This window comes from Rhinoraja longicauda, chromosome 10 (assembly GCF_053455715.1).
Source record: "Rhinoraja longicauda isolate Sanriku21f chromosome 10, sRhiLon1.1, whole genome shotgun sequence".
Lineage (NCBI taxonomy): Eukaryota > Metazoa > Chordata > Chondrichthyes > Rajiformes > Arhynchobatidae > Rhinoraja > Rhinoraja longicauda.
The window spans coordinates 61,999,315-62,015,323 of record NC_135962.1 but is presented as its reverse complement, the minus strand read 5'-3'; the positions used below and the strand labels follow the sequence as shown (position 1 = coordinate 62,015,323).

Here is a 16,009-nt window from a genome sequence, read left to right as displayed (position 1 = left end):
TCCCATGGAAAAAGGCTCGGAGGCGGAAGAAGAGATCCACGTCATGGCGGACGTGGAACTCGTTGATGTGGGGGCGGAGGGGGACAAAGGTGAAGCCTCTGCTGAGGACAGACCGTTCGGTGTCTGAAAGGGGGAGGTCAGGGGGGATGGTGAACACCCGGCAATGGTGGGGGTTGGGTCGGATGGAGGCAGGGGGGAAGGCGGAGGTGGAGGGGATGTATGGTGAGGGGGTGGTGGGTTAACAGAGCAGAGAGGGGCATGAGGACCGATGTGGGGAGTAAGGGTCGCCTGGCTAGAGGGGGAAGGGGGAGATCCAGTGGTGGACTGGCTGCGGTTACCTGTAGTGGGGGGTGGGCAGTAGGACCCAGCGGTGCTGTAGGGCTCTGCCTGGTGGGGGCTGTGGGCCCAGCGCAGTGTGTGTAGGCCAGGTGGAGCTGCGACCTGTTGCTGGTCCTGGGGGCCGGGTACAGCGATGGCTGCTGGTCCTGGGAGCCGGGTACAGCGACGGCTGCGACCTGCTGCTGGGCGGTGGAGTGGCGCGGGTCGACACGGTCACTGGAGGAGGCCCGCGGGGACCTGGAGCCCGGGTAAGTGGCGGTCGGCCCGGTCAGCGGGTGGCCGGGGAGGACGTGGGCGGCGGTGAAGAGGCCTTGGTCGGCGGCGGCAGCGGTTACAGAATCCCCCTCGTTCTCACCTTCCACCCCACCAGCCAGCGTATCCAACAAATCATCCGCCAACATTTCCGTCACCTACAACAGGACCCCACCACTGGCCATATCTTCCCATCCCCTCCCCTTTCTGCGTTCCGCAGAGACCGTTCCCTCCGCAACTCCCTGGTCCACTCGTCCCTTCCTACCCAAACCACCCCATCCCCGGGCACTTTCCCCTGCAACCGCAGGAGATGCAACACCTGTCCCTTTACCTCCCCCCTCAACTCCATCCAAGGACCCAAACAGTCTTTCCAGGTGAGACAGAGGTTCACCTGCATCTCCTCCAACCTCATCCATTGCATCCGCTGCTCTAGATGTCAACTTCTTTACATCGGCGAAACCAAACACAGGCTCGGCGATCGCTTCGCTCAACACCTGCGCTCAGTCCGCCTTAACCAACCTGATCTCCCGGTGGCTGAGCACTTCAACTCCCCCTCCCATTCCCAGTCTGACCTTACTGTCATGGGCCTCCTCCAGTGCCATAGTGAGGTCCACTGGAAATTGGAGGAACAGTACCTCATATTTCGCTTTGCGGCCCAGTGGTATAAACATTGACTTCTCCAACTTTAGATAGTTCCTCTGTCCCTCTCTTCCCCTCCCCCTTACCACATCTCCCACTGTCTTCCTGTCTCCACCTATATCCTTCCTTTGTCCCGCCCCCCTGACATCAGTCTGAAGAAGGGTTTCGACCCAAAATGTCACCCATTCCTTCTCTCCTGAGATGCTGCCTGACCTGCTGAGTTACTCCAGCATTTTGTGAATAAATACCTTCGATTTGTACCAGCATCTGCAGGTATTTCCTTTCATATTCCACCTGGTCATTCTGCAACCCAACAGCGTGAACATTGAATTCTCCAGTTTCACATAACCTGCTCCCCCATCTTCAACTCTGAAATACCTTTCAAAAACAAAGTGCCCAAAATAGGTTGCTTTATTCCAACTAAACTTAGCTGGGTATGTAGAAGATTTAGTATACGTTGCCTTGTCTTGGATTTCAACTACCCATTTACAAAACCATGTGTCCCTGACCTTTATTAATCACTGCAGCCTTCAAGGATTGATCAAGACACATGCCATCTAACCCATCAGGGCAGAACCGCTTCTTCTGATTATACATTAATGAGGGAAAGCAAGAGGATGCCAAAACGTGGAGTCCGTGCAGGCACACACACGTAAGCAGGAGGGCATGTGAGAGTGATCAACAATGTACTACACTTTGGTGGTGAGTGTGGGCTAACAGTTTGATGTGGTGAGTGAGATGCAAATATGGGAGACCAGGAGTGCTGGAATTGTTCAGCAAAGGGCAGCTAAATAATGGCTGATAGACAATAGACAATAGACAATAGGTGCAGGAGTAGGCCATTCAGCCCTTCGAGCCAACACCGCCATTCAATGCGATCATGGCTGATCACTATCAATCAGTACCCCGTTCCTGCCTTCTCCCCATACCCCCTCACTCCGCTATCCTTAAGAGCTCTATCCAGCTCTCTCTTGAAAGCATCCAACGAACTGGCCTCCACTGCCTTCTGAGGCAGAGAATTCCACACCTTCACCACTCTCTGACTGAAAAAGTTCTTCTTCATCTCCGTTCTAAATGGCCAACCCCTTATTCTTAAACTGTGGCCCCTTGTTCTGGACTTCCCCAACATTGGGAACATGTTTCCTGCCTCTAATGTGTCCAATCCCCTAATTATCTTATATGTTTCAATAAGATCCCCCCTCATCCTTCTAAATTCCAGTGTATACAAGCCCAATTGCTCCAGCCTTTCAACATACGACAGTCCCGCCATTCCGGGAATTAACCTAGTGAACCTACGCTGCACGCCCTCCATAGCAAGACAAGGTGAAGCTGACACACAAATCAGGAATAATGGTAGACACAAGATGCTGGAGTAACTCAGCAGGATAGGCAGCATTTCTGGAGAGAAGGAATAGGTGACGTTTCGGGTCGAGACCCTTCTTCAGACTGATGCCAGGGGAGGGGGTAGGACAAAGATAGAATGTAATCGGAGACAGTAAGACTGGTGGGAGAACTGAATGGGATGGAGAGGGAAAGCAAGGGCATTTGAAGCTAGAGAAGCCTGTGCTTGGTCTCGCCGATGTACAGGAGTTGACACCTGGAACAGTGGATACAGTAGATGAGGTTGGAGGAGGTGCAAGTGAATCTCTGCCACACTTGGAAAGACTGTCGGGGCCCTTGGATGGAGTCGAGGCGGGAGGTAACGGGACAGGTGTTGCATCTCCTGCGGTTGCTGGGGAAAGTACCTGGGGAGCGGGTGGTTTGGGTGGGAAGGGACGAGTAGACCAGGGAGTTGCGGAGGGAACGGTCTCTGCGGAAGGGATGGAGATGGGAAGATGTGTCCAGTGGTGGAATCCCGTAGGAGGTGGCAAAAATGTTGGAGGGTTATATGCTGTATGCGACGATTGATGCAGTGGAAGGCGAGGACAAGGGGGACTCTGTCCTTGTTATGAATGGAGGGAGGGGGAGCAAGAGCAGAGCTGTGGGATATCGAGGAGACTCTAGTGAGAACCTCATTTTTAATGATATCGAGGAGACCCTTATGAGAGTCTCATCAATAATTGAACCAGGAGTAATGGTAGCACAGGGAAACGTCAGAAACCTAACTCCAAGGTGTAGTGCAATGTTGTGATCTAATTTAAATCAGTCAGTGGCAATGGGGAGAGGCATGACAGCAGTGGTTCTGCCTTCCCTACCAAAGATCTGGTCAATGGAGCTGAAACATTCTGGGTTTCAAAGCAACGTCCAGCTTTTGACATCCCCCTATCCCGATTCCCAGTAGCCAAAAGCACTGAGCTGCTTCCCAAAACAAAGCTTACCAGACACTGTTGCCACACAATCTCAGGCTCGTTCTCATCAGGAGGTTGTAGATCCAGGGTTCGTAATCGGTCCACTAACTCGGCCGCTTCTTTCTCCAGCTGCTCTGCCCTGGACTGGTACTCCAGCAAGGACTGCTGGGCCAGCTGCAAGGGGCCTTCCGCCTGTCGACACTTCAGTTTCAGCTTCTCCCAGTCTGTCCTCAGTTTCTCCAGGTCTCTGACGACATTTTCCGCTCCTTTGGGAGATGTGTTCTGTATCACAGCTTCAGCTTGGGTCTGCAGACTGTCCAGCTCTCCTTCCTTGCTGCTGAGAGTGTCACACAACTCCTAAAAACGTTTGGGATGAAGGTTACGTGAAGTCAGTGATTCACTGCAGTATTGAGTGTAGAAGCTGTAGACCTTCATGGTGATTTGGAGCCAATAGCTTCAGAAACAACAACACTACAAAAGTAGCATTCTGCTTCTTCCTCCCCACTGCCCATGGCACAACAACAACTCAAGCTCATCTGGGCAGGCCAGGGTGTACCCACACCACAGGACCAGGCCAGGGTGTACCCACACCACAGGAATTCACATCCGACATTGCGGCAGCAAAGAGAGGACACATACTCAGAGGGGAATGAGGAGAGAAAGACCAATGTACTTGGACAAGAAAGGATTTGAGGCATATGAGCAAGTGTAACACCTATCCCAGTACCTCTTTCCTCAAAGTAGGAGACCAAAACTGCACACAATGCTCCAAGTGTGGTCTCACAAGGGCCCTGTATAACTGCAGTAGGACCTCCTTGGTCCTATACTCAAATTCTCTCACTATGAAGGCCAACATACCTTTAGTTTTCTTCACTACCTGCATGCTTACTTTCAGTAAATGATGTACAAGGACACATTTAAAGAAAAATCAGGACAATAAGCCCTGAAAGGTGATTAATGAATTCACCTCCAAAGAAAAATAACCTGGAGACAATGCAAAATAGATTAATGATATGATTAAGCTAGAGTGTGTTCGAAAAACATTCACAAGATTGTTGCCTGGATTGGAAGGCTTCAGTTGTAAGGAGCTTTGCATGGCTGGGTCTGTTTTAGCTGAGGCAAAGTGGCCTGAGATGTGACATGCATCATAAACCAGTAGAGCAAGAATCTGCCCTTTGGCCCATGGTATTCGTACTGAACATGATGACAAATGAAACTAACCTCGTCAGTGTGCATGTGATCCATATCCATCCATTCCCTGAATATCTGTGTGCCTGTCTAATGGTCTCTTAAACACCACTATCGCATTTGCTTCCACCACTACCTCTGGCAGTCAAGCATTATGTTCCATTTATGTCACCCAACTGACAAGCTACACAGAGACTGAAGGGCGGTAAATAAAATTTCACTATTTAAAAGATGAGAAAAATCAAGGAATTCTTAGAGCAGTAAGTCTATTGTGGTGGGAGAGTGCTAGCATCAATTACTAAAAAAAACATAATAACAGAAGATTTAGAAAGTACTTGGAACAGGAAAATAAATTTTCCCCAACATTAGTCATAAACAGGAACATCGAATAATGTTTAATCATTAATTCATTGTTTGGTCATTAATTTAATGATTAAAGAAATGTCTTTCTCGGAATCACAAGACCCTGCAGCATCTGAGTCCCTCTCGCTGTTTAAAGCTCACCTGTTTACAGATACACATGATCACATTGAATGGTGGTGCTGGCCTGAAGGGCCGAGTGGCCTACTCCTGCACCTATTGTCTATTGTCACATAGTTGTGAAGTAGAAACATTGTTTACCCGCAGTTCCCGGAGTGATCCATCCAGGTGATGCTTGCTGGTCTTATGTGTCATGCAACGGTTGTACTTTTCTGCCATTAACTGCAGCCAGTTTTGGAATTTCTCCCAGTTGTCCAGATAAACCTGATGCTGCTGCACAATTCCTTCCAAATTCGTCACCTTTTGCTGAAATATGAACACTTGATTTGAAATCTTAGTGGACTCATTACACACATCAATCCAATTATTTATTTCCACAAGTAACCCCCCAACTTTCAGCCCACTTGATCAGTCCCCCCATTTCCATGAGTGAGTTGGAGGCAGTCACCTCCTTCAAGGTCCTGTTGCTGCCTCCCTCTCAACAGGCTGATTTAAAACTCACCGGCTCTGTGGACTCTTTCATAGGTTAGCCCTTCTGTGCTATACCACTTATGTTAACGTTTCACTTTCTGATAGTCATAGAATCTTTCTCAAACCACCTGTACCACTTCCCGTGACAACGCTATCCTTACACTCACCATCGTTTATGTGAAAAGGTTGCCTCTTTTGACTGTTTCTCTTTTCATCTTAAACCTATCCCCTCTAGTTTTAGACTCCCCTACTTTGGGACAAAGACTGTGACCATCCACCTGAATGCCTGTCATGTTTTTATTCACCTCAATGTCAGTCTGCACATTCCTGTCGTGCAATTGCTCATTGCAACTCAGGTTCTCCAGGCTTTGCAACATCATCATGATTCCTTTCTGCAACATTTCCAGTTTAATAATTCTTCCTATAGTTGGGTGACCAGAACTGTACAAAGTACTTCAAGTGCGACTTCACCAAAGTCTTGTGTAGTTGTAACACACCATCCCAACTCCTGTACTCAATGTATAGAGAGATACTGCAGGTGCTGGTTTAAACCGAAGACAGACACAAAAGGCTGGAGTAACTCAGCAGGACAGACATCATCTCTGGAGAAAATGTATAGGTGACATTTCGGGTCAGAGTCTGAAGAAAGGTCTCGACCGGAAATGTCACCTACTCCTTTTCTTCGGAAATGCTGCGTGACCTCCTGCACTCAATGCCCTGACTGTGGGCCAGCATGTAAAACACCTTTCTAGCCAGTATGTGGTCATATAGATTCCGAATTGGCTTACTAATAGTAAACATTGGGTGGGAGTGCTATAGTTACAGTGTGAAACAGTCCCTTTGGCCCACCTTGCCCATGCTGATCCATATGCCCCATCTATACTAGTCCCACCTGCCTGCATATGGCCCAAATCCCTCTGAACCTTTCCATGTACCTGTCTAAATGTTTCTTAAATGTTGTGGATAGTACCTGCCTCAACTACTACCTCTGGCAGCTCATTCCATCAACCCACCATCCTTTGTGTAAAACAAAGTTACCTTTCAATTTCCTATTAAATCTTTCCCCCCTCCCCTTAAATCCAAGTCCTCTGGTTTGTGATCCCCCTTCTCTGAGCAACAGACTCTGTACATGATTCTGAACACCTCTATATGATCATACCTCATCCTACTGTGCTCTAAGGGATAAAGCCCTGGCATACTCAACCTCAACCTATAGCTCAGACCCTCCAGTCTTGGCAATATCCTTGTAAATCTTTTCTGCACTCTTTCCAGCTTGACAACATCTTTCCTATAACAAGGTGTCCATAGCTGAACACAATACTCTAAATGTGGCCTCACCAATATCTTATATACATAGATACATAGAAAATTGGTGCAGGAATAGGCCATTTGGCTCCGAGAAAGCACCGCCATTCAATGTGATCATGGCTGATCATCCACAATCAGTTCCTGCCCTCTCCCATATCCCTCGATTCCACTAGCCATTCCATCCATTCAGCTACTCCCCATCTGGATCCCATGCGATCTCCCATACAGAACCTTATTGAATGCCTTGTTGAAATCCATACATACGACATCTGCAGCTCTGCCCTCATCAACCTTATTCGCCTCATCTTCAAAAAAGCTCCATCATATTCACGAGACACGAACTCCCATGTACAAAACCAGGCTGACGCTCCCTAATCAGCCCTTGTCCATCCAAATGCATGCATATCTGATTGCTTAGAAAACTCTCTAATAACTTTCTGACCACAGATGTTCGGCTCACTGGCCTGTAGTTCCCAGCCTTTTCCTTGCACCTGTTCTTGAATAGAGGCACAACATTTGCCACCCTTCAGTCTTCCGGCGCCTCACCCGTATTTAATGATGACTCGTAAATCTCAGCCAGGGCACCTGCAATTTTCCCTCCATCTTCCCACAGTGTCCTCAGATATATCTGACCAGGTCTAGGAGAGAAGATGTCAGCGATGTGGCCAGTTGCTCTTCACCATGTTCTCTTCCCTCGTTCTTGCCCACCTTCACACAGTCACCCAGATAGTGGCCTAGTCAGGAAAAGCAGCCAGCCCGGGCGATGCCTTTATACGGATGAAGTGGATGGGAAGGCCTGGCCCTCCTGGCCCTCCACTTGGTTCACTTTGGATTTGGTCTCCAAATATGAGGAAGGATATTCTTGTTATTGAGGGCGTGCAGCGTATGTTTACTAGGTTAATTCCCAGAATGGCAGGACTGTCGTATGTTGAAAGACTGGAGCGACGAGGCTTGTATATACTGGAATTTTGAAGGATGAGAGGAGATCTTATCGAAACATATAAGATTATTAAGGGGTTGGACACGTTAGAAGCAGGAAACATGTTCCCAATGTTGGGGGAGTCCAGAACAAGGGGCCACAGTTTAAGAATGAGGGGTAGGCCATTTAGAACGGAGATGAGGAAAAACTTTTTCAGTCAGAGAGTTGTAAATCTGTGGAATTCTCTGCCTCAGAAGGCAGTGGAGGCCAATTCTCTGAATGCATTCAAGAGAGAGTTAGATAGAGCTCTTAAGGATAGCGGAGACAGGGGGTATGGGGAGAAGGCAGGAACGGGGTACTGATTGAGAATGATCAGCCATGATCACATTGAATGGTGGTGCTGGCTCGAAAGGCCGAATGGCCTCCTCCTGCACCTATTGTCTATTGCCATCCTCCCATTGCAGTAACAAAGGTCATTCAGGAAATGGAACCACCTATTGTAAATTGTTTAAGCCTGAGCTTCTGTAAATTGCCTATTGTGGAGGCCAGGGAGAGTCTGTATACAGATAGTGTAAACATTCAGATCCTCTTTCCCAGGATAGAAATATTAAAGACTAGGGTGCATAGCTTTAGGGCGAGAGGGGTAAAGTTTAAAGATGAAGTGCGGGGCAAGATTTTTTTTCCATGCAGTGTGGCGAGTGCCAGGGTGGTGGTGGAGATACACAAGATGGTGGCATTTCAGAGGCTTTTAGAAAGGCATATGGATCTGCAGGGAATGGAAAAAATGGATCTTGTGCAGGCAGATGAGATTATTTTATCTTGCCATCATGTTCAGCAGAAATATTACTGGCCAAAGGGCACATTCCTGTGCTGTTCTATGTATGCTGTGCTTCACTTGCAGCTAGCTAACAAAGATGCAAAAATCTCTTTCGGCCCCAGCTATCTCCTTCCCGGCTTCTCACAGCTAATGAATACAGATCTCATCCACAATATTTCTACGTCCCATGATATCTAAAATTGTTTCTTAATTTATTCATGCAGAATCATGCAACAAGATAACTTTGCCCGTCTGTTCCAGGCTTTAGGCAGAGCTATCCAATTGTCTAAGGAATTCAACTCCTGAATCGGCTTTCATCACGTTTTATGCCCTAGATCCCAACACTGCACCGTGAGTCTCCGTGTGGATCTGGGTCTTGTGCTAATTACTTTAAACCTGTGTTCTCTGACCCTTCTGCAACTGAACATTTCCATCCATCTCTGAAATCTCAGCTCTGAACCACTCCTGCCCCAAGTCCTCCATCCAGAGCTCCCAACATTTGATTTTACAAATTCAGAATTTTGATGTCCAAAATTCAGAATTTTACATCAAAATTCATAATATGGCGCGTAATGCAACATTTCAGTAAAAAAGGCATGCACGCCAAATGTGCTTACGCGTTGCGCTACATTCATGTGTGAAAAATGACTATTATTTCCAAGTCTGTAGTTCTTGGACTACATGTACAATGTCAGGCCTACCTGTATACTCTGCTATTTATAGAAAGGTTGTTGAATAGAAATACTTTTTACAACACAACGAAAAATTTGTTTTGTTTTGTTTTTTCTATTTTGCTTTTTCCTTACACATCCCAATTCTCTTGGTATTGAATAAAAGAACAATGGTCATAACATGTATGACTAGGTTATGAAGAAAGAGTTTCATTTAAAACTGCACATACCTAATTTCATTGAAGTCATACTTGCTCCAGTGGTCTTCAACAGCAAATCACAATGGTCCATGTCCCCCCATCCCACTCCTACTCCCCCCCCAACCCCTCTCCCCACCCCTACTCCCCCCACCACCCCCTATGTCCCTATCTCCACTCCCTCCTCCCCTCCCCCACCCCACCTTTGCCCCCATCTCACCTCCCCCACCCATCGACCCCCAACACCCCCACTCCCCCCCCTTTCCTCCCCACCCCCACTCCCATCTCCCCTTCCCCCCCACTCCCCCCACCCCAACCGCCCCCCATCCCCTCCCCCCCCACTTCACCACCCCATCCCCTCTCAACATCAACGGGTCTCATGCTACGCGGCGGGGGGCAGGGCAAGGCGGGGCTGGCGGTGAGGGGTGGGGCTGGCGGTGAAGGGTGGGGCTAGCGGCGAAGGGTGAGGCTAGCGGCGAAGGGCGAGGCTAGCGGCGCGGCGAGGCCGGGCCACCGGCGAGGCGAGGCCAGCGGCGGGGCATGTGTTTTGCGGATAAATGTGAGGCAAAATCGGAATGGTGGAAATTAAATAAGAAAGCAGAAACTTTCCGCCAAATTCGTAAGGGTTGGGAGGTCTGGATCTGTTTGTATTACTACGACTAATTAAACTGAAATGTCTTCAAGATCTCTCTGTTGTTGGTTTGTGTCAAGATCGATCACTCCACCCTCTCTGAAGTGGTGACGAGCGGAGAGGACTTCAGTGGAAAGACAATAGACAATAGGTGCAGGAGGAGGCCATTCGGCCCTTCGAGCCAGCACCACCATTCAATGTGATCATGGCTGATCATTCTCAATCAGTACCCCGTTCCTACCTTCTCCCCATACCCCCTGACTCCGCTATCCTTAAGAGCTCTATCTAGTTCTCTCTTGAATGCATTCAGAGAATTGGCCTCCACTGCCTTCTGAGGCAGAGAATTCCACAGATTCACAACTCTTTGACTGAAAAAGTTTTTCCTCATCTCAGTTCTAAATGGCCTACCCCTTATTCTTAAACTGTGGCCCCTTGTTCTGGACTCCCCCAACATTGGGAACATGTTTCCTGCCTCTAACGTGTCCAACCCCTTAATAATCTAGGAAAGGACCTAAGTTGCCACTACACTGATCTTTGATAAACAGATGAACAAAATCTTGCAGAGAAATCCACGCAGCTATACACCACACATCCATCTCCACATGAAGCAGAGAAGCAAGGAATGTATCCTACCGTGGCTTTCATCTCAAGTTCCTCGTGATTCCATTTTAATTTTTGTTGAGCTTCCTTATTGAGAGTCTCATCTGCGGTTTTGGTAAACAAGGACCCCGATTCCTGGAGAAGGCGCTCGAGCAAAGCTGTCTGATTAAAGATGCTGCCCAGCAGAATTTTGTGATGGTTCAGTTGAAGCTTCTTGTCCTTTAAGGTCAGTTGTGATTCAAGATCCGACTCCAGCTTCTGTTTTATTTTTACCAGCCATGCGAAATAGTCCTCCCTCGCCTTCACGTACTCTGTCCAGTGTAGCAATACCCATTCAATGCGACTGGAAGAGAGAGAAGAAACAAAGAACTGCAGATGCTGGTTAATACATAAAATGACAAAGTGCTGGAGTAAATCGGCTGGTCAGGCAGCATCTCTGGAGAATATTGATATTTATGTTCTCCACAGATGCTGCCCAACCTGCTGAGTTACTCCAGCATTTTCTGCCATTTTGTGGAAGAGAGGAAAGATTAGCATCAATTTAAATACAGTACAGGTTGGATAGCAGGAGCAAGGACGACCATTGGCTGAAAGCAAGTAGGTGATAATTGCAGGTAAAAAGTCCATTTAAAAGGAGCGCCAAAAGGATGCTAGCAGTCAGTCAGTAAAGGTCGGAGAGCAGGAGCAAAGGGACGCTAGCAGTCAGCCAGTACAGGTCGGAGCTAGCGGGCAATCAGTGATGCGCATACCTCCAAGCTCGTCAGGAAGGCATGATAGAAGTGAGTACGTGGATTGGCTGATCAATTAAATTAGAATTTTGGTAAATTGGCCAATTAGGTAATTTAGAGACTGATATAAGCAAGGCTTGCACAAGGGGTGCAGCCCTGTCGAGGGAAGTGCCCTGTGAGAAAAGCGTGAGTCTTTGGTGAGGCGGTTACAGTTGTTTTTGAGCCTGATTTGTTTTTAGACAATAAAGTAATGGCAGACAAGCTGGTGCAGTGTGTTTCCTGCAGGATGTGGGAAGGTAGGGACACCGCTGGAGCTTCTGGGAGCTACACCTGCAAGAACTGTGTCCAGGTGCAGCTTTTGAATGGACGTGTGGTGGAGTTGGAAAAGCAGCTGGATGACCTCAGGGCCATCTGGGAATGCGAGAGTTTCCTGGACAGGACCTACTGTCCTTTATAAACTCCACTGGCTCCCCATCCCCCAGAGAATCCAGTACAAAATCCTCCTCATAACCTACAAAGCCCTCCATAACCTGGCCCCATCCTACCTGACCGACCTCCTCCACAGGCACACTCCCACTTGCACCCTCCGCTCTGCCGCTGCCAATCTCCTATCCCCCCACATCCGGACTAAACTCAGATCCTGGGGGGACAGGGCTTTCTCCATCGCTGCTCCCACCCTATGGAACTCACTACCCCAAAACGTTAGAGACTCCTCCACACTCACCACATTCAAAACATCGCTGAAGTCTCACCTGTTCAGTACTGCCTTCAACCACTGAAGGTCACCTCACCTTCTGTCTCCTTTCTCTGTTCATTTATTTATTTACTTATTTATCTATTTATTCATTTCCCTATGTTCTCAAAATCTCTGTAAAGCGTCTTTGAGTATATGAAAAGCGCTATATAAATAAAATGCATTATTATTATTATTATTACTGTGAGGCTGTCACGCCAAGGGTCCAGGTCCAGCGAAGGTGGGAGACCGTTTCAAAGGGGAGTGAACGTAGACTACAGGAGAGCCGGGTGGCTGTGCCTATTGTAAACAGGTACACCCTATTGGGAGCTGTCGGGGCAGAAGACGCTTCCAGTCCGAGCGGCGGACAGGTTGGCGGCTCTAATCCAGGCAAGGAGACTCAACCGGGGAGACCGAAGTCGGGAAGAGCCATAGTAGTGGGTGACTCCATTGTCTGAGGTACGGACAGTAGATTCTGTGGCGGCAGGTGGGACTTCAGGATGATCTGTTGCCTCCCTAGTGCCAAGGTTCAAGACATCACGGACCAGCTTCAGAACATCCTAGCGAGGGAAGGCGATCAACCGGAAGTAGTTGTGCACGTGGGCACGAACGACGTCGGGCGGAAGAGGAAGGAGATACTGCAACGTGAGTTTAGAGAGTTAGGAAGAAGACTGAGAAGTAGGATGTCGAGGATGGTTATCTCTGGGCTGTTACCTGTACCTCGTGCTAGTGAGGGCAGGAACAGAGAGATCGGGGATATGAATGTATGGCTGTGGGATTGGTGCAGGGAGCAGGGATTTAGATTTCTAGACCACTGGGATCTCTTCTGTGGTAGGGGTGACCTGTACAAAAGGGAAGAGTTGCACCTTAACAGCAGGGGGACCAACATTCTGGCAGGCAGGCAGGTTTGCTAGTGCTACACGTGTGGGTTTAAACTAAGTAGTGTGGGGGGAGGGGTTGACAAATTGGCAATATGAAGATGGAGTTAAAGGGGAAGCGAATACAGGAGAAATTGCAAAGGACTCTCGAATAAATGGGGAGGGAAGTTCTAGATGATATAAGAGAGTAAGGTCAGGGCCAATTGTGACTGGTGTGAGAGGGGAGGTGAATACCGAAGTTAAAGTGTTGTATTTAAATGCGCGAAGTATAAAAAATAAAGTGGATGAGCTTGAGGCTCAGTTAGGCATTGGCAAGTATGGTGTTGTGAGAATCACAGAGACATGGCTACAAGAGGCCCAGGGCTGGGAACTGAATATTCAGGGGTACACAACGTATAGAAAAGGCAGACAGGTGGGCAGAGGGGGTGGGGTCGCTCTGTTGGTAAGGAATGATATTCACTCCCTTGCAAGGGGTGACATAGAACCAAGAGATGTAGAATCAGTATGGATAGAAATGTGGAATTATAAGGGTAAAAAGACCCTAATGGGAGTTATCTACAGGCCCCCAAACAGTAGTCTCGATATAGGGTGCAAGTTGAATCAAGAGCTAAAATTGGCATGTCGCAAATGTAATGCTACAGTGGTTATGGGAGATTTCAACATGCAGGTAGACTGGGAAAATCAGATTGGTAATGGACCCCAGGAAAGAGAGTTTGTGGAGTGCCTCCCTTTGCTATACTGTAATACTGACACTTCCGATTTTCTCTTCTCCCTCTCAATTTGTAGAGTAAAACTTATCATATTGTGATCACTGCCTCCTAATGGCTCTTTTACCTCGAGTCCCCTTATCAGCTCAGGTTCATTACACAACACTAAGCTGGGTGGTAGTGTGAACTGTGAGGAAGATGCTATGAGGTTGCAGGGTGACTTTGACAGGTTGTGTGAGTGGGCGGATGCATGGCAGATGCAGTTTAATGTCGATAAGTGTGAGGTTATCCACTTTGGTGGTAAGAATAGGAAGGCAGATTATTATCTGAATGGTGTCAAGTTAGGAAAAGGCTACGTACAACGAGATCTGGGTGTCCTAGTGCATCAGTCACTGAAAGGAAGCATGCAGGTACAGCAGGCAGTGAAGAAAGCCAATGGAATGTTGGCCTTCATAACAAGAGGAGTTGAGTATAGGAGCAAAGAGGTCCTTCTGCAGTTGTACAGGGCCCTAGTGAGACTGCTCCTGGAGTACTGTGTGCAGTTTTGGTCTCCAAATTTGAGGAAGGATATTCTTGCTATTGAGGGCGTGCAGCGTAGGTTTACTAGGTTAATTCCTGGAATGGCGGGACTACCATATGTTGAAAGTCTGGAGCGACTAGGCTTGTATACACTGGAATTTAGAAGGATGAGAGGAGATCTTATCGAAACGTATAAGATTATTAAGGGGTTGGACACATTAGAGGTAGGAAACATGTTCCCAATGTTGGGGGAGTCCAGAACCAGGGGCCACAGTTTAAGAATAAGGGGTAGGCCGTTTAGAACGGAGATGAGGAAAAAGTTTTTCAGTCAGAGAGTTGTAAATCTGTGGAATTCTCTGCCTCAGAAGGCAGTGGAGGCCAATTCTCTGAATGCATTCAAGAGAGAGTTGGATAGAGCTCTTAAGGATAGCGGAGTTAGGGGGTATGGGGAGAAGGCAGGAATGGGGTACTGATTGAGAATGATCAGCCATGATCACATTGAATGGTGGTGCTGGCTTGAAGGGCCAAATGGTCCACTCCTGCACCTATTGTCTATAAATTGGGCCCCTCTTTCCTGACCCGATCAGATTTAGAAAGATCTAGTAATGAGCAGAGATTGGATACACAAGGTTGTTTCTCGGGACAAAGGAGGCTAACGTGAGATTTAATTATAAAGAGAAAAGGAATCGGAGGCCTTGACAGGATCTCGTGAGTAAGATCTGTCTTTCAAGGGAATACACCTTGATGAACATTTTAAAGTCTTGGAGAGTTGAGGAATTGTTTCTCCCACCATGTAGCTGGATGTGAAGCCAATGTGCACCTCCTGACCACTCCATGCACACAATCCCCACCTCCCCCAGATCTGCACTCCTCAGGTCCTCATTCAGTGAAAAGCCAAGAACGGCTCTGCTTGTTTGAACATTGAAACTTTGCAGTGATATCTATCAAATGACAGAAGTTGTACCTTAAGAGCAAATATTTTGCCAGACTAAGATTCTTAAAGTGAGCAACAGTCACTGAAAATATCCCCAGATTCTGCGAGACCACTACCTATGACAATGCACCATGTTCGTCTGTGTATCTTCCCACGCTGTTTTAATCTGCTTCAATTCCCTGTGGATCTCGTGCTTCTTGTCATCACTGTTGTCCTCCAGGAGCGAGTCTGCCTTCACCTGTACCAACTGTATCCACATTCTTCCTTCAGGTTCCTCAGCCAAGATTTCCTATCCAACAGAGCAAATGAACAGTTACTACACTCAGCAGGTGATTATCTCTTGAGAACCAGGTTGCGTGTAGTAGGTTACATGCATCATAGAACAATGTAGCACATGAACAGACCCATGATACATGGTTTGTGCCAAACATGATGCCAGCCTAAACTAATAGAAACATAGAAAACAGGTGCAGGAATAGGCCATTTGACCCTTCGAGCCAGTACCGCCATTCAATGTGATCATGGCTGATTATCCAAAATCAGTACCCTGTTCCTTCTTTTGCCCCATATCCCTTGATTCCGTTCTCCCTAAGAGCTAAATCTAATTCTCTCTTGAAAACATCCAGTGAATTGGCCTCCACTGGTTTCTGTGGCAGAGAATTCCACAGATTCACAACTCTCTGGGTGAAAAAGTTTTTCCTCGTATCACT

At 47.7% G+C, this 16,009-nt stretch overlaps 1 protein-coding gene across 3 annotated transcripts in view; it reads right to left on the bottom strand.

Annotated features, from left to right (window-relative positions):
• Positions 1 to 16,009, bottom strand: part of syne3 (spectrin repeat containing, nuclear envelope family member 3) — a 73,674-nt gene that overhangs the window by 47,318 nt on the left and 10,347 nt on the right. For 2 of the 3 annotated variants that reach the window (XM_078406997.1, XM_078406998.1), the window contains exons 3-6: positions 15,416 to 15,588; positions 10,834 to 11,143; positions 5,328 to 5,492; positions 3,549 to 3,875 (exon numbers count right to left, since the gene is read on the bottom strand). In XM_078406997.1, the coding sequence (XP_078263123.1) occupies positions 3,549 to 3,875; positions 5,328 to 5,492; positions 10,834 to 11,143; positions 15,416 to 15,588 (975 nt within the window). The remainder of the gene's footprint in view (positions 1 to 3,548; positions 3,876 to 5,327; positions 5,493 to 10,833; positions 11,144 to 15,415; positions 15,589 to 16,009) is intronic. The other variant, XM_078406999.1, reaches the window with a different exon arrangement.